The sequence below is a fragment of the Pipistrellus kuhlii genome, unplaced genomic scaffold (genome assembly GCF_014108245.1).
Source record: "Pipistrellus kuhlii isolate mPipKuh1 unplaced genomic scaffold, mPipKuh1.p scaffold_m20_p_22, whole genome shotgun sequence".
Taxonomy (NCBI): Eukaryota; Metazoa; Chordata; class Mammalia; order Chiroptera; family Vespertilionidae; genus Pipistrellus; species Pipistrellus kuhlii.
Window position 1 is genome coordinate 4235902 of NW_023425521.1, and position 17811 is coordinate 4253712.

Genomic DNA, 17811 nt, shown 5'->3' on the forward strand with positions numbered 1-17811 from the left:
CTGTGAGGACGCGCGGTCTGTGCGGCGCGGCCGGCCGGGCGCCACGTGGAGACCCGCGCCCCGGCTCGCGGCCGGCGGGGTGGGTAGGGCCGCTGGGGGCACAGGGCCCGCGGCTCCCAGGAGGCCTCGCGGGCGGGGCGGCGCACTCCCGCGTCACTCCGGGCGCGCGGCCGGTCGGCCCGGGGGCGGGGCGCGCGGCGGGCGGGGGCGGGGCGGCGCGGCGGGCGGGGGCGGGGCGGCGCGGCGGCCTTCCTCCTCGGCGGCCTCGGAGCGAGGCGGACGCGCGCGGACCCCGCACCGGTCGCGGACCCGCCATGGGCCCGCCCGACCCCGGGCTCCGCGCCGCGCGAGTGCCATCCCAAAGCCAGGTGGGCGGCGGCGCCGGGCTGGGGGCCCGGCGGGGGCGGAGGCCGGAGCGGGGTCCCCCGGGGTCCCCGGGAGCCTGGCCCGGGGCTGGGCGGGGGGCGCGGAGGAGCCGCGGGCCGTGGCGTCGATCACCAAGTGGGCTTCCCCGGGGAGTGGGGTCGGGACCGGGAGGGTCGCCGAGGGGCGAGGACCGATCCTGACTCCCCACTCCTGCCTGTCGGTCGGTCCCCCGGCCTGGGATGTTGGGGGGAGCGGGCAGAGGGATTGTCCCCATCCTCGCCCCGGGCCCAGCCTTCCCGGCCCGGGGGGAGGGGGTGCGGGGCGGGGAGAGCGGATCTGCTCACACGCGGCCGCACTGCCGGGCCCCCCCAGCTCGGTGCCCGCGGCTCCACGTGCCCGCCTCGGGGCTGGGCTGTAATCCAGGGGCCCCGGAGGAGGAGAGGATGCTGGGGGGGGGGTGGTGTTGGTTTTGATCTTGGGGACGCGGGGCCAACCCCAGCGCCTGTAAGAGGAGGTGCTGGGTAAGCCTGCGTGGTGAGGGCGGGGAGGCCTTGGCCGCGGGCCAGGTCGCCACTGTTGCCCATTAACTAACCGGCGACTGTCCCGGTTTCCTCATTGCGCCCAGAGTGACCTTGAGCGGTCGCCTCACCTCCCCCAGCCTCAGTCTCCCCATAGGCAAAGTGGGGACGGCAGAAAGGGCCCTCAGAGGCCCCTGGGATGACCCCTGGCATGACCCCTGGAACTCTTACTAATCACAGGGTGAATGGGGTGAACGGGTGAGCGGTGAGAGTGAAGTCCGGAGCTCCCTGCCCCGCCCTCTCAGCCACTGATTTCTGTGCTGGGAGCTGGGACTCCTGGAGCCGTCTGTCTTTCAGGATTGAAGCTCCAAGATGGCTGATCAGGACCCTGGGGGCATCAGCCCCCTCCAACAGATGGTGGCCTCAGGCGCCGGGGCTGTGGTCACCTCCATCTTCAGTAAGACCTGGGGGGGAGGGGAGGACAGGCCAGAGACTGGAAGGGTCTTGGTCCTGGGCGGGCTGTCAGGAGTGGCGCCTTGAAAGGAGTCTTCAGCCTGCCCTCTCCCCTAGTGACCCCCCTGGACGTGGTGAAGGTCCGCCTGCAGGCTCAGCGGCCCTCAGTGACCAGCGGTGAGTGTCCGCCCGGAGCCAGTAGGGGGTGGTGTCTGGCAAAAGGATCTCCCAGAGATGGGATGGGGGGAGGGAGCTCTCCTGACTTGGGGGGCCACCTTGTGTTTTAGAACTGACGCCTCCCTCCAGACTCTGGAGTCTCTCTTTCACCAAATGTGAGTGCCCCTCGCCACAGGGGGCGTGAGGGTCCGGGGAGGGAGGGCACGGGCGAGCCTGGCAGCCATGGACTGGCACGTGCTTCAGGTCCTCCCAGCCCGCCCTCTGTCCTGGCAGGAATGCCCACCTGAGGACCCAGCCTCTGCCGGCCCTCCCCGCCATGGCCGTCATTGTCTCCCCCCCCCCCTCCCAGTGCCCTCTCTCCGGCCCACAGGGAAGTGCCTCCTCTACTGCAACGGTGTCCTGGAACCCCTGTACCTGTGCCCAAATGGTGCCCGCTGCGCCACCTGGTTTCAGGACCCCACTCGCTTCACTGGCACTGTGGTGAGGAGCAGCTGGGCCCTCAGCGGGTCTGTCAGAGTTCCTGGCAGCAGGCTCAGGAAGAAGGAATATGGCAGAGCTTGTTGGGGCAGCCAGTTCGGTTCTGGAAAGGCTCCCCTGGGAGGTGGTGCCCTCCGTGTGGTTGTGAAGGGTGAACGGAGTCCGCCTGGAACCCAGTGGGGCCTGGCATGGGTGGGACCTGAGGGGCTGCTGCCTCCCAGCAGGACCAGGGCTGTGGGCAGAGGGAGGGCATTGGGTTAGGGCCAGCAGGGGCCAGCCCCTTCACAGGCCTCTTTCATGTCACCTTCCTGCTCTGGCTGCTGTCCTCTTGGCCAGGACGCCTTTGTGAAGATTGTGAGACACGAGGGCATCAGGACCCTGTGGAGCGGCCTTCCAGCCACCCTGTGAGTCCTGCATGCTGTCTTCCCTTGTGCCCTGCTCACCTCTTGCTCCCCTGTTGGCTGGCTGGCTGGGCAGGGCTGGCCGGGGGGTTGGAAGTCCCAGCTAACGTCTCTTCGCACCTCCAGGGTGATGACTGTGCCAGCAACCGCCATCTACTTCACGGCCTATGACCAACTCAAGGCCTTCCTGTGTGGTCGAGCCCTGATCTCTGACTTCTATGCACCCATGGTGGCTGGTGCCTTGGCCCGCTGTGAGCACAGCCCTGGCCCTTGGTCTCCCGTCGGCCCCCGCTCTGCCTGAGCTCAGTCCTCACTCCCAGCTTCACTCTGCCTGCTTAGGGGTGGGGAGATGTCTTGGGCTCCCAGACTCTGGGCACACTGCCATGAGGACCTGTGAGCTGATCCCTCCCCGTTGCTCCCCGCAGTGGGCACCGTGACTGTGATAAGCCCCCTGGAACTGGTACGGACAAAGCTGCAGGCTCAGCACGTGTCATACCGGGAGCTGGGCGCCTGTGTCCGAACCTCCGTGGCCCAGGGCGGCTGGCGCTCGCTGTGGCTGGGCTGGGGCCCCACCGCTCTTCGGGATGTGCCCTTCTCAGGTAGGCTCCCGGGGTGAGGGGATGTGGGGAGAGGACCCTTGGGTGATGCACCAGAGGTTACAGCCAAGACTCGGCTTTGATACTACTGACCTTGAAGTCATGTGACTTCTCTGAGCCCCATCTCATCTGTGAAATGGGCTCAGTGTACAGGGTATTTGCCCAGATTTTCACGAGATAATTCCTGCAGAGAAGCTGTTACGGAAACTAGTGTAGCAAACGGGCCTCTTAACTGGGAGGGAGCGGTTGTCAGGGGATAGGTCAGTGGAAGAGGGTGGTATGGGGCCCATCCTCTGCCTTCCCCATTGCTAATGAGTGTATCTTGTGCCTCCAAGCCCTGTATTGGTTCAACTATGAGCTGGTAAAGAGCTGGTTGAGTGGGCGCAGGCCAAAGGACCAGACATCAGTGGGCATCAGCTTTGTGGCTGGTGGCATCTCAGGAACGGTGAGTTGACTGGGCGGGGGTGTGGCTGGCAGAGGTGTCCTTGATGGCAGTGTGGGAGCTGCCTGTCGAGAAGCAAGCTCACCCTCCCTGGTGCTAAGGCTGGCAGACTCTGGCTGGGGAGAGGGTCCTGGGAATGGAGATGAGGCCTCCCCTTTGCCCCCAGGTGGCTGCCATCCTGACTCTACCCTTCGACGTGGTGAAGACACAGCGCCAGGTTGCGCTGGGAGCCGGGGAGGCTGTGAGAGGTAAGGGGTTTGGCTGGCATGGTGCCGGGGCTGGTGGGGTCCAAGTGGGGTTTTACTGGGCTATGCCTTGTGCCCGCAGTGTCACCTGTGCCCGCCAACTCCACCTGGCTGCTGCTGCGGAGGATCCGGGCCGAGTCCGGCACCAGGGGCCTCTTTGCAGGTGCGTGTCTGTGCAGGCCCTGGTGAGGGTGGACCCTCTGGGACCAGCCTCTGACCCCAGCCTTGCCCTCCCCCTGCAGGCTTCCTGCCGAGGATCATCAAGGCCGCCCCCTCCTGTGCCATCATGATCAGCACATACGAGTTGGGCAAAAGCTTCTTTCAGAGGCTCAACCTGGAACAGTCTCTGAGCCAGTGAGAGGAGCGAGCGGATGAGGCCCCATCTCTTCCTTGGACGGTGCGGGCAGGAGGAGTCTGAGCCAAGTGCCTTGTCCTCAGGGGAGGGGCCTCATTTTTCCCTCTCAGCTCAGCCCCAAGGGAACCAGCCCATCCGTTGGGCCTGCGCAGGCCCCATCAGACAGCTTTCTTCCTGTGGTCCTCATCCCGCACCCCGAGGATACTCCCTTTTCCACCCAACTTCCCAAGTTCAAGACCAAATCTGTTCACTCTGTCTTGCCCATTCATTTCCCTGTGTTTGTTATAGCTGGGCCTGCCCCCAAGGCCCACAGAACCCTGGACCTGGCCAGTCTGAACCCCCTGCTGTTAATTCACTGAGTGTAAAGATGATGATTTTCCTCCCGTGTCTGTGTCTGCAGGGCCAGGGCATGGGGTTGGGGAAGCGGCTTGGTGAGTGATTGGCAGAGGAGGCCTGGCGGGGTCTTGGTGGGCATAGGCTTTGGCTGCCTGGTGGTACTCGTGGAAAGGACCCCCAGTTTAGTGAGGACCCAGAGTTGGGGTCAACAAGCGACCTTGATGGTGTTGGGGCCAGGGGAGAGGATGCTCCCCAAGGCGCACTGAGATGTGAAGGAGGGAGGGCTGCTTCACTGCCAGGCTTGGTCTAACGGGAGGGCCTGAAGCTTGGGGCCAAAGTGGAATTGTGCGGGAGGATGGAGAAGGGCCCTCCCAGGCCTTGCCTCCATCCTGCCCACCCCCCATGGCGTTCATTCTCTTCTCTGCCAGGAGTCGAGCAAGTTCTTAAAGAGTGTCTGGTTGAAGGGGGGTATTTATGTGTCCTGGTCCTGCTCTGGGCGGACTAACACACACCCCGTCACCCACTCCGAACTATTGGGACCCGCCTGCACCCACAGGACGCACACCCGTTCTGTGGTGCAGCACCACGTGGGCCGGCACTGGCTCTGCTGCATCCTGCTGACCTCAGGAGGTCCTGTCCCCGCCCCACAGACAAGGCTCCCCTCAGTCCTCTGGTTTTTATTTGCCTGATGCCCTCAGAGCCCTGCCCTGGGGGCCGAGGAAGAAGGGACTCCAGGGAGTGAATACAGGACAGACGGGAGGTGGGGAGATGAAGGTGCTCCCAGGGAGGGTGGGGAAGGTGGAGAAGAGTCCCAGAGGGAGCAGCAGGCATCAGTTGCCAGAAGATGGAACAAGCTTCCCCAAGGACTTGCTGTGGCCTTGGCGACCCCACTTCCTGCCCAACCGGCTTCCTGGGCAGGAAGCTGGAACCGGAAGCCAGAGGCTCCGTTCCCGAGACCCCTGGCTGGGTGGGCAGCGTGGCCTGGACTGGGGGACTCTGAGGAAAGGCGGCCGGTGTCTGTGCCCTGGCAGGCGGGGCTGGCACAAGCCACACTTCAGCTGGGGCTCAGTGCCGGGCTGCCCTCGGGACTGTCGCTCACCAGGCACTCGTTGGATTTGAAGCTCGCGAGGGACTTGCAGCTGGGGATGGAGGCCAGGGAGCCGCAGAGGCCCAGCATGGAGGGCGTGGGGTCCTTCCCTGGGGAGAGAGGGGGCGTGAGGCCAGGCCAACCAGTCTGCATGGGACGGGGCCTTGGATGGGATCAGACCACCCCCCACTGGGAGACGCCTCATTTCTGCAGCGTCTGCCATTTCCGTGAACCTGGTTAGGCGCCTGCCTGTGCCATGCACAGCACAGGGAACACTACTGTAATGTGTATGTTTCTGTCTCCCCGAGGTGCATCCGCTCTGTCCATTTATTAAACACTGAGCACGTGTTCTCTTCCAAGCACTGGGATACAGAGAACGGACTAGACAGTCCCTGCCCTCAAGGAGCTCACAGTCTGGTGGGGAGACAGACATGGACAATCACAGACTGTGGCAGGTCACATGTTAGCCTGCCTGGTCTCAGATCTAGGGTCATCCAGTACAGTGGTTTTTAAAAAGACATGACATCCAGGCACCAGGAGAGCAAGGGTGGGAAACCAAGATGAAGCCACGGAGAGGGCAACACAAATGCATGCGTTGAAGTCCTGGCATTCACTGAAGGGAGCCGCTACTTTGGCTCAGAGCTTCCTGGCAGCCAAAGAAAAGGGGAGAAAGGGTCAGGCACGTGGTGCATGGAGTGCGTGAGACATGAGCAAATCAGGCAGAGACCTCCCCAAGCATCTGAACCCCTTGATGTCATAATGAAGCCATTCAGCCCTCGTCACATGCCAAATGTGATCACTGGTGAGAAGGCTCAGCAATGTGAGCGACCAAGCTCCACCACCAGAGGAGGCGCAGCTGGGGTTTGCACTCGGGGCTGCCCTACACCCCAAACCACGCTCTTAATCGCTGTGCTAACCTCTCTGGAAGGGCTGAGTCCAAGGGAATGACTAGGGCCTGACTACAAGCCCCAAGGCCTGGCCTGAGCCCTTCCTGGAGGCATGCTGGGTGCTGCATGGGGGGCACGGGGGTGGGGGTGGGGCTCACCGATGGGGCCCCAGGGCTCCTCATCCTGCTTGCCCTCTCCCAGGCGCTGGGAGTCCGAGCTCAGACTGGCTTCAGCTGACAGCCGCTCCGTGCTCATGAAACTGTGTCTGTGACAGAGTAGAGAGCTGGTGTATGGGCAGAGGTTTACCGCTCCCCCCCTCTCCCCGCCCCTATTCCCGGGGAGGGACCGGCACTCAGGCCAAGCTGAGCCTAGCTGTGCTTACCTCCGGTAGAGCTTGGGGTTGCTGACACCCTCAGCCCCATGGAGAGTTCCCAGTGATGGCCATTGGTTGACCAGGGACGTGGTGAGCTCCTTGGAACCCTGGACTAGGGGGGCGTGGTCGCCAGGGATCAGACCTGTCCTGGGATGGGGAGGTGGGGGTCAGGCTGGCTGGGAGAGGGAACAGAAGTAGGGAAGGAGTCTCAGCAAGGGGGAGGGGTTAGGGTTGAAACCTGGGTAGCAGAAATGGGGACCGAATGTTGAGGATGAGTAGGGCAGATTCTAGAAGCCAGTGGAGAGTGAGCACTGGGAGTCAGAGAAGTGACAAGGATCAGTGCCCTCAGCTGAGGGATGGAGGGAGTCAGGAGAGTGGTGTAGGAATCCTGAAATGTAATCAATGGTGTGTGGGGGGGGTGAGTTTGGGAATCATGCTGGGAGGTCACAGGAGGATGAAAGGTTCAGTGGGTAAATATCAGGGATGGGTGGAGGTCAGGGGTCACCATGGGTGATGATGACAGTCAGTGGGCAGATGTAGCACATCAGAGGGAATAATTCAATGACGTTGAAAGTCGGTCCTTGTGAGTAATGTTGGGGCCCCGGGAACAATGTTGGATGGACGGCCAGTCTAGCTGGTGTCGGGTCACTGACATGAAGCAGGGAGGGTTTTGGAAGGGTCCCAGGATCTTAGGTGAGGATAACGTAGAAGGTTCCCGGGGGGGTTTCCGGGGAGAGGTGATGGGTCAGTGGTTTGATGCTGGTGGTTGGTGGAGTTGGATGCAGGCATCAGGAAAGGTGAGGTTGGAGTCAGTGTGGGGGGTTCCCTGGGGGGATGTGTTGCGGGGGACGGGTCAGGGGGTCAGGGTGGCCGCGCTCACAGCTGCTCCTGCAGCTCCAGGATCACGCCCTCCAGCTCCCGCTTTTCGCGCTGGTTCTGCGCCGCCGCCTCCTCCAGCTGCAGCTGCAGCCGCCGGTTCTCCGCCTCCAGGTCCTTCAGCTGCGACTCGCGCAGGCGCACCAGCTCCTCCAGGTAGCCCTGCGGAGCGGGGTGAGCGGGGTGAGCGGGGTGGGGGGGCCCAGCACCCCGGCCCCCCAACTCCCGCCCCCCCCCCCCCTCCAGCTGCCGGTCACCGCCGCGCACACCTTCTGCGCGTAGACGATGCGGAACTTCTGCTCCATCTTGTGCCACTTGCTGTACCAGCTGTCCTCGTCCGTGACGAGCGGCAGGTACGGGTGCTCCGGGGAGTTGTCCTCGCTGGTGCTGCTCTCCGCGCTGTGCCGCTCCTCCTCGTCCGTCAGGTAGTCGTAGCTTGCGGGAGGGAGCGGTGCTCACAGGCTCGCCCTGCATCCCTCGCTGCCTGCCCCCTGCCCCATCCCCGTCCCATGTCCCATGTCCCATGTCCCTCTGGCCGGGGTCTGCCCGTGCCCCCCGCAGCGATCCAGCTTCTCACCTCTGGGTGAACTTCAGGTAGGGCGTGTAGTCGATGACCACGGGGGTCTTCCCATCCAGCACTTCACCCTTTAGGCAGAAGCTGAGACCAGAGAGCACACAGGGAAGGGGGTGGGGATGAGGGGATGGGGGTGCACATTCGTGCGTGGGGACACCCCACCACAACCACCCCCGCACGGGCACCGACACCTCGGCCCCACCTGAAGTCTATGGCGCTCAGTCCGATCAGCATCCCCGTGAGGACCGTGGCCTCCTCCCTCAGCATGATGGCTCCTGAGTCATAGAAACGCCTGTGGAGAGGGGGGTGGAGGAGGGACTTAGGGTGCGGCATCCTCCCTGGAGCCCACGTTTCCGGGATCTCTCTGTCGGTTCACTACAAGCCTTCCTTAGAGGAAGGAGGTACCTGCTTCCTGCTCATCCCTCAGATGTGGGTCTGTGTCTCCCTCAGACGGGCCCACTGGGAATGGCACCTGTGTCTCCCACCTATTAGAACGTGTCCCCCGAGGACAGACTCCCCTCAGTCTCCTGAGCTGCCCGTTTCCCACCGAGTACTGAGTCACCAGCTCCTTAAAGGGGGACACACACCATTCCCACTGGCACAGCTGCCTCAGTCCTGCCCTGCCTGGGACACAGTGGGGAGAGGACTGCAGTCCCCACAGGCAGGGCTGTGTTGTAGGACATGGAACAAGGCCAACAGGTGAAATGACGCCTGGTTGAGACTTTTGTCCAGATGTGTGTCTGAAGGGAGAGATGTGTGCTGGCAAGTGATGGGGATAACGAATTTTATTTGGAAGAAGTGATGATGGTGCCCAAGGTGTGTATCCTAACTGCAGGGTAGGCTGGCCTGCGGACAGACTGGGAGAGAGGGAAACTAGGTGCATGCTGGGAGTTGTAGTCCAGATAGGAACTGTTGCTTCAGGAAGTTAAGGATCAAGTGTGTTTAGGTAAAGGACATACACACTGGGACTTCGGTCTGAGCTGACTGGGAGGTCTGACCTGGTGGTCCGGGTGTCCCGCAGGGCTGTGGTGATGTACTCCGACATGCGCTTCTCCATCAGTGCCACTCGGATCCATGCCCGGCCCTGGAAGGCATGCGCACCTTTACTGAAGGGACTCACGTGTGTACCATTGGGCCTGGGCCTCCCGTGGCTCCTCTCCCCATTATCCACGGCGGGGTGAGGACCGGGGAGCGGGCAGTTCCCCGATATCCGGAGCTCGGAGGAGCTGCCCGGTCCTGCCCAGGGCGAGCTGCTCACCTTGGCGCGGGCCGTGCTGATGTTCTCCATGTTCTCGATGCTGCTCACGCAGTTGTTGGGCACTTTGCTGCAGGCCAGCCGGATGTAGTCCCAGAAGCCCCGCTGCCCGTCGGAGCTGAACCAGCTCACTGGACCTGCTGGGGCACAGGCTGAGCCAGGGCAGGGAGGGGGCTCAGCGAGACAGGGAGTTCAGAGAGGGCCCATGTCATGGGTCACATACATGCATAAGTGTGTGTCACGCACATACATAGTGCCTGCCCTAAACATATGTGCACACATATGCATGCCCACAAAGGGACATCATATCCCCGTCCCCTCTCCCTAACTCTGTGCATGAGTTGCTGTACATGGACCAGAACTGGGACCAGGGTCAGCGATGGGTTTCAGGAAGCCACAGAGTAGGTCTGAGTGGATGGCTGGGCACTAAAGGATGGCGGTTGGGGGGCTGGGCGCTAAAGGATGGCGGTTGGGGGGCTGGGCACCAAGGAATGGGAACCCAGGCACACCTTTGAAACGGTGGCTGAGGATCTGCTCTAAGATGGCCGCGAAGTTCACAAACTCCTCGGACGAGTCGTCGATGGGCTCGGCCGTGTACTTCTCCAGCAGGGTCTTCACGGAGAACCTGGGGGAGGGCAGGGAGAGGGGGCGGGGGGCGTCGGGTGAGAAGACAGGGTAAGGGCATCAGGCAGAGAGAGGGACAGAGAGCAGAGAAGAGTCATGAAGAGCATGGGTGGAGCAGGTGGCAGAGGGAAAGCGTGGGAGACGGGGGAGGACAGGGTAGAGGTGCTGTGACAGGGGGATGCTGGGGCAGCAGGTGGGAGACGAACATAGGGGGTGACAGGAAGGGTGACAGCCAGAGAGAGGAAGCTTTGGGAACAAGGTACGAGAAGGGGTGAAACAATAGGTAGCGAGTCCGGGCACCTGGCGCCGGAGGCTGCCCCGGAGCCCCTCCTTGCCCACCCTCTGGGGTGGCATTCTCTACGTATGTGTTGGGGGTCAGCTAGGAGTTAGGAGCTGGTTTGTACCCCTGCACTGCGCTGTCTTCTGCTTTTGCTGGCATAACCTTTAGTACCCTCTGGAGTAGGGGGGGCAGCGCCAGGGCTTGTGAGTGGGCGCTGAAAACATGGGGTGTGGGTTTGCATGGTGACCAGGTGGGCTCTCAGCACACCAAGGCCCCCCTGTCCCCTTTTCCTTCCCTGCTTAGCCGCCCACACACCAGCTGCCCGGAACCGGAACGGGGAGGTGCGGAGCTGGGCCGGGGGAGGTGTGCTTGTAGGCCTGACAGACAGGCTGTGGGGAGGGAGCACTGGCTGCGGATCTGCGGGGGCCTTTCACCTGGCTTCTCAGAGAAGAGGAAGTCAGGGGAAGCCCAGGAGCCCCCATCCTTCCCTACAGTCCTGCTTGAAGCCTCAGCTCCCTCTGCAATCCCTATTCCCAACCCTGCAATCTCCACCCGCCATGCTGCCGTGTGCGGGGCAGGGCGGAGGGCACGGGTCCCAACATCCCCTATTGCCCTGTTGTGGGTGGCAGAGCAGATGCAGGGGTTGCTTATAACTATCCTTTCCCCCCTAAGCTGATCAAGGCCCATAATTGGCCCAGCACTATACTGTGCAGTGCCACCTCACCCATCCCTGTAACAGTCCTGGGAAATAGTTCCTCTGATCATCAACATCATCCCCATTTCACATATAAGGTAACTGAGGGTCCAAGTGGTCAACGGATCTATTCTGAGTCACACCACCCAGCTTCTGAAGATTCAAGTCAGCATGCCTGATTCCAAAGCCCTTGCTCTTTCTGTATATCTTGGTCCCCTGGTGGCTGTCAAATTCCCAAGGACCTGAGCAGCCCCTGCCTCCTCTGCCCTCTGCCCTCTGCCCTCTGCCCTCTGCCCTCCGCGCTACATTCCAGCCCTGGGGCACCGGCCTCCTTGGCTCGCAGGCCAATGGCACAGCTGAGTCCACGGACCTTCCCTCCCCTTTGGACTTAGAGTTGGTCTGGCTTGAGATCAGAGCCAGGTCTGTGTGGGGGTTGCACCGGGGGGGGGGGGGGGGGGCAGCCTGGGACTTAAGTCCTGTTCCCTTGTGACACCCTGTGGCTTTGGACAAGTCATTTCCTCTCAGAGGCCCAGGTCTCAGGTGCAAACAGGAATAGTATGACCTGCCTCCTGACATTTTGGTCCAGATCCCAGACAGGACCAGCAGGTGAGTGTGTGTAATCCTGAGGTGGTGAGGCTGGATTAACGGGAAGGTTGGGCCTGCCAGAAGGAGTCTGTGTTTTAGGGTGTTATCTGGGTTTCCTTATGCAGCCCCCCACAGCCTGGTGATTTCTGACCATCGGGGCAGACCACAGCGGGGGCCTGGGGCTGGGTTCAGTATTGTAGCCTCTGTCCGCAGGGATGGTCATCGCCCCCAGAGCTCCATGGTGTGCTCCCCGTTAGGATGTGCAGTGGCTGCTGCAGGTTGCCATGGAGACAGGGAGGCCAGGGCCCAGGGGAGACCTCAGCTTGCTAAAGGGACCTGCTCTGGGAGCTGGAGGCAAACCATGTGACAGTGATGAGGCAGCAGAGCCCCAGGGGTTTCTAGCCTTTCTTAGTCATGCCCCTGTTTCTCCCCAAACTCTCCCACCACAGCGCCAGCCCCTTTCAATCCACCAGAACCTCTGCTTCTGCAGCCTGGGCCACAGAGAGGCCCCCTCCCCACACGCTCAAGAGACCCCGTTGCCCTGGCCGGCAAGAGAAAGAAGAGGAACCGAGGAGGCCACGAGGGAGGAGAGGGACAGGAAGGGTGCCATCAGGACGGGGCTTGTGTGCCAGGCATTGGGCTAGACTCCTACGTGGATTATGTCATTGCCACTCCTTGGCATGGCTGCTGGATCTCTAATGGGGGTGATGAGGCAGGCACCCAAGACCCGGGATGAGTAGAAGACTTCAAAGCTGCACAGCTAATAACTGAAGGAGCAAGAGCTTGGACCTAGGGCCACTGGCCCCAAAGGCAGAAACCCTGGCAGAAGATGCAGAGTGAGGGTGGAGGCGGAGGTCTACACTTTGTACCCATCCCTTCCCTAACATCCCAGGCGTCTTTACAGAGGCCTGATGTGCTGGGCACTGCGAGGCCCTGGGGACCCAGTGGTGTGAGACGGGCGGGCACAGTGGGGCTGGGTGTGTGTTCAGGAACCCGGGAGGAGCTATAGGACCCAGTAGCCGGGCATCAGGTGGGCACGGATTCCCATGTACAGGCAGGCGGAGCTGGCAAGGGAAACCAGCTGAGATGTGCGCTGGAAGCTCAATGCCCTCAGAGGCGGCATGGGGTGGGGGAGCAGGGAGATTGCAGGTGAAGGCAGCTGACATGGGGATCCTAGGAGAGATGGTACAGGTGAGGGCTGAGGTAGAGGCTGAGCTGATGGCATTCCTCAGGGCAGGCCAGGGAGGGTGGTCTCTGCAGGGCTGAGGCGGGAAGCTTCACTTCCTGGGCCCCCAGAAAGCAGGGGAATCTTCTCAACACCACAGCAGCCCCACCCTCAGGGACCAGTGGGCCTGCCCTCCCAATCTCCTCCCCTCCATCCAAGGAGACCCGGGTCTCTGCGGCCCGGCCCTCAGCCTTCCCTGGATGAGTTCAGGGTCTTCGCCCACAGGCCCTGCTGACTGCACAGGTCCCGCTGCCCAGAGAAGGAGGGCACCATTTCTGCTTCAGGACCTGAGCCCTAGAAAATCTCCCAGAGAAGCCCGCTCCAGAGAGGCCAGGCTATTGGTAGGAATGAGGGGGTGCTCGGAGGCAGTGACCTCCTCTCACCGCCTCCCTGTCCTCAGCAAGGGAGCCAACCATCCCCCCCCCTCCCCCCGGCACAGTGTCACTTCCTGGCTCTCACAGGAAGCTGCAGCACCAATGAAACACCCCCCACCCTCCGGGCCTCGGCTGGGCATAGGCCTGTCTTGGCCTAGACGGGTAGGCACCAGACCTCCAAACCCCTCCCGGTCTGGGCCTCAGAGGACGTGCACTCGCTCCTCTGAGCCCTGAGCCAGCTCCCTCTCCTCCGGCTGCTGTGCATCCTCCCCGGGCAGGCTCCTCCAGGTTCCCAAACTCTCCGCGGCCCCTCCGCCCCGCAGAGCCCACCTGCACACGGTGATCAGGTTCCTGCGCTCCACGGCCACGTTGCGGGAAGACGCTTTCTTGGAGGACAGCCCCAGAGCCATGGCGGTCAGGACAAAGCTCGCTTCCATCCAGATGTGCAGCCCCTGCCGCCGCTGCCAGCTGCCCCTCGCCCCGCCCGGCACCCCGGCCTCCGCGCCGGATCACGGCTGGGCCCCCTGCCCGCCGGGGCCCCGCGCCCTCCGCACGGCCATCCCCGGCCCCAGGCTCCCTCCCCCGGCGGCGATGCGGGAGCAAACAAGGCCGGGGAGGGAGCTCTCCGAGGTGCTGAGCCGACCCGTCACCCCCTCCTCCAGCCGCCGGCCCCCCACCGCGGCCGGTGACGTCACGGCCCCGGGCCCCGCCCCCGGCAGGCCGGGGACCAATCCGCGGAGGATGCAGGGCCTCGTGGGGGAGGGGAGAGGACCAGGACCTCCGGGAGGGGGGGGGTCCCCTGGAAGAGGCAGCGATTGGAGGGAGGAAGAGGGGGTATCTGGCCTGTCCTCCACCCCCATATCCAGAGCCCGGGACCCCTCGTCTCACGGCTCTGAGCTCCCACTCCTCTACTCTCCAGTGTCTGACCTGTGGTCAGTGGTGTCCACCTCAGACCTCACCCTGGTAATGGATGGAGGTCCTCACCTCCTGTGCCCTCACCCAGCACCTCCCTCCCCATTCGGGGCCAGGTCTGTGTCCCTCCAGAGAGCGCAGGTGGCCCTGCTCCGCTGGCTCAGGAGGCCAAGGAGCAGCTAGCCTAGAGGGACGACGTATCTGTCCAGACGGCCCCGGAGTCTCCTGCTCCCAGGGTGGGGGATGGGAAGTCTCCATCAGCTGAACCAGAGCCTGAACCTCCCAGGGCGGAGTGGAGAGCAGACTAACAGCCAGGGGCCTGGGTTTGTGGGGATTCCCAGCGGCAGAGCTGGTGCCCACAGTAGTCTCAAGGCACCGCTTCCCCTTGCAGTCTTACCCCCTCACACCACCCTGGGGGCACCTGGCTTCCAGTTAACCTCTTGGCTGCCAGCATTGTTGCATGCTGCCATCAAGCCTCTCTGCAAAGCTGAGAGGTCCCCGCAAAGCTGGTTGCATCTTTTACAGGAAGGTGGGGGACATGGAGGCAGCCTGGCTTCCCCGCTGCCCTTTACCTCTCAGTGTTCTCTCACATCCCTCCTCCCACCTGCTTCATTCCCCAACTCAGCCTGTTCTTTTTCACCCATTGAGTCTCCAGCTTCCACAGAAAGCCTTGCTAAGTGGATTAAAGGGGTTCCACCCAACTTCTCCACCTGGCCTCAGGAACGTCTGTCCTGGGGTTCAGCTCATGTATTCACCAACTCTACCTAATCACTGGATTTATTCTACTCTGCTAATAGATGATCAGCGTCTCCACATTGATTCAGACATGCACCCACATCTGAATATGATCGGCAAGCAGGTGTCCTCTGTTAGCACAAACAGGAGGACAGGAGACATTCCCAACGCTGGTCGGCTTCCTTGGGGCTGGGGAGAAGGTCCTGCCTGCTGGCTCAGACCTGATATTCACTCAGCCTCAGCCTCAGCCTCAATTCTGGCTTCTGGGACCTCAGGCTTGGTCTTTTCTGCCCCTCTTTTGCCTTTTCCCTCTTGCCTCGTCTCTAGAAACTCTTCCCAGCATCCTCCTGCCTTCAGACTCATAGCCGTTGGCAATATTGATGTCCTTTTGGTTTTCAATTCAAGATAAATGTTATGCACAACAGAGCATACAAAAACTAGTGTGCAGTTTAAGGAATATTGACAGCCCGGCCCGTTGTGGCTCAGAGGTTGTACGGAGGTCTATGAACCAGGAGGTCATGGTGTAAATCCTGGTCAAGGCACATGCCCAGGTTGTGGGCTCAATTCTCAGTGTGGGGTGTGCAGGAGGCAGCCAATCAACGATTTTCTCTCATCATCAATCTCTCTCTCTCTCCCCCTTTCTCTCTGAAATAAATAAAAATATTAATAAAATAAAATAAAGTGGAAATGCAATCTCTCCAGTAACAGTAGTCAGCCATTTCTGGCTGATGTTAATACCTCTCCTACTATGTGTACCGGTTAATAATGCGATTTTTTTCATTAGATGTAGTTACACATATGCTGCTATACCATATATGTGATTTGATATGCACACTATTTTGTTGTATTGACAATAAGCTTCAAAACTTCATATGTTAAATTTTCTGAAGGTGTTAACATCATAGATATTTTTACGCCTAAAAATGTCAAATTTTGTGCCAAAAAAAGAGCATTTGTGGGAAGTTTTAATTCATTATTTTGAAAAGTGCTGCTGAAAGTTATCATATACTTCGGGAGGCTTATGGTGAACATGCTCCATCTCAAGATACCTGTGAACGCTGGTTTAAATGCTTTAAAAGTGATGATTTTGATGTGAAAGACAAAGAATGTCCAGGTCAACCGAAAACATTTGAAGACCAACAATTATAAGCATTGTTGGGTGAAGATGCATGTCAAACTCAAAAACAACTTACAGAAAGATTAAACATTGCTCAGCAAACAATTTCCGATTGTTTACAAGCAATGGGAAAGATTTTAAAGGAAGGAAAATGGGTGCCACATCAATTGAATGAAAAACAAATGGAAAACCGAAAAGTCATCAATAAAATGTTACTTTAACGACACAAAGAAAAAAATATATATATTTGCATCGAATTGTGACTGGCGATGAAAAGTGGATTTATTTTGAGAATCCCAAACACACAAAATCTTGGGTTGATCCAGGTCAACCATCAACATGGACTGCAATGCCAAATCGCTTCGGAAAGAAGACAATGCTCTGCATTTGGTGGGATCAGAAAGGTGTGGTGTATTATGAGCTTCTAAAACCAGGTGAAACTGTTAATACTGATTGCTACCAACAACAAATAATCAATTTGAACCATGGTTTGACTGTAAAACAATCAGAATGGGCCAGCAGACACGGCAAAGTAATTTTGCTTTATGATGACACACCACCACACACTTCAAAACCAGTTAAAGACACGTTAAAAGATCTTGCCTGGGAAGTATTAACCTAGCCGCTGTATTCACCAGACCTTGCTCCTTCAGATGACCACTTGTTTGGATCGATGGCACACATACTTTCTGAGCAGCACTTCAAAACATACGAAGAAGTGGAGAATTGGGTCTCTGAATGGTTTGCCTCAAAACAAGAAAAGTTCTATTGGGACGGTATCCACAAATTACCTGAAAGATGGGGGAAATGTGTAGCTAGCGATGGACATTACTTTGAATAAAGCACTTCTGATGTTTCTCTTTAAATTAATGTGTTTTCTTTTATTACAAAAGCTGAATCTTTAACAAGCATCTGCATTATTAACTGGTACTGGTTAAAAAAATGTGGATTGTCCTTTTACCAGTTAAAAAATGCAGATACCAGTTAAAATTGCAGATTGACCCTTTACTGGTTAATAATTAAAACTTCTTGCAAATGCTCTTTTTTTGGCATAAAATTCAACATTTTTAAGTGTAAAAATATCTATGATGTTAACACCTTCAGAACATTTGACATATAAAGTTTTGAAGCTTGTTGTCAATATAATAAAATAGCATACGTATCAAATTGCATCTATATCAACATATGTGTAACTCCATCTAGTGAAAAAAATCTGCATTATTAACCGGTACACCTAGTAGTTCAGCCACATTTCTTCTAGAGAATTCTGAAAACATAAAGACTAAATTATAAAGTTCACTACCAACAGAAATCCTTAATAAAATAATAAGGGAAAGAAAGGATGGGGAAATTAATATATAGAGTATATGGTACAAAACAAGCAAGAAAGAAAATACACATAGCTTCTACAATAATTATTTTTGAAACTTAGAAGTTGATATTTATAACTTTCCTCTTCCATTACTCATTTTATTTTCACTTTTCCCTTTGTTTTTAACCAGGCCAGGTGACCAAACCTTCATTCCTTTTTCTTTTTTTTTTTTTTTTTTTATAAGAGAGAAAGTAGAAAGGAAGGAGGGAGGGCGGAAGAGAGGGAGAGAGAAACATCGATGTGAGAGAGACACATCAGTTGGTTACCTCCTGCATGCCCCCCAACCAGGGCTGGGGATTGAACCTGCCACCCAGGCATGTGCCCTTGATCAGGATCCGAACCGGTGACTTTTCAGTGCATGGGCCAATGCTCCAACCACTGACCCACACCAGCCAGGGACAAACCTTCATTCTTGAAGAATCTAAGTCCTCAGAATTGAATCGCAACCATTTCGTCCTTCGTATTTGAGATCAGC

The 17811-nt window shown here is 58.7% G+C and overlaps 2 protein-coding genes across 7 annotated transcripts; one reads left to right on the top strand and one right to left on the bottom strand.

Annotated features, from left to right (window-relative positions):
* The first annotated feature begins 210 nt into the window (after positions 1 to 210).
* Positions 211 to 4408, top strand: SLC25A39 (solute carrier family 25 member 39). 2 transcript variants are annotated; one of them, XM_036450925.2, is made up of 12 exons: positions 211 to 368; positions 1242 to 1341; positions 1455 to 1514; positions 1625 to 1669; positions 1864 to 1994; positions 2328 to 2395; positions 2519 to 2643; positions 2818 to 2991; positions 3324 to 3433; positions 3597 to 3678; positions 3758 to 3838; positions 3918 to 4408. In XM_036450925.2, exons 2-12 carry the CDS (start codon positions 1257 to 1259, stop codon positions 4031 to 4033), a joined length of 1077 nt encoding a protein of 358 aa, XP_036306818.1. In that variant the 5' UTR covers positions 211 to 368; positions 1242 to 1256; the 3' UTR covers positions 4034 to 4408. The 2 variants fall into 2 exon arrangements, with proteins under 2 accessions (XP_036306818.1, XP_036306819.1); XM_036450926.2 differs by having other exon boundaries at positions 1885 to 1994.
* A 623-nt stretch (positions 4409 to 5031) lies between these two features.
* RUNDC3A (RUN domain containing 3A) lies at positions 5032 to 13862 on the bottom strand. 5 transcript variants are annotated; one of them, XM_036450922.2, is made up of 11 exons: positions 13531 to 13862; positions 9928 to 10043; positions 9422 to 9570; positions 9162 to 9247; positions 8366 to 8455; positions 8167 to 8247; positions 7859 to 8024; positions 7594 to 7751; positions 6723 to 6860; positions 6499 to 6605; positions 5032 to 5563 (listed from the first exon to the last, which is right to left on the bottom strand). In XM_036450922.2, exons 1-11 carry the CDS (start codon positions 13635 to 13637, stop codon positions 5421 to 5423), a joined length of 1341 nt encoding a protein of 446 aa, XP_036306815.1. In that variant the 5' UTR covers positions 13638 to 13862; the 3' UTR covers positions 5032 to 5420. The 5 variants fall into 5 exon arrangements, with proteins under 5 accessions (XP_036306815.1, XP_036306814.1, XP_036306813.1 ...); XM_036450921.2 differs by having other exon boundaries at positions 9422 to 9555; positions 13531 to 13733; XM_036450920.2 differs by having other exon boundaries at positions 9422 to 9558; positions 13531 to 13733.
* Between the last annotated feature and the right edge of the window lie 3949 nt (positions 13863 to 17811).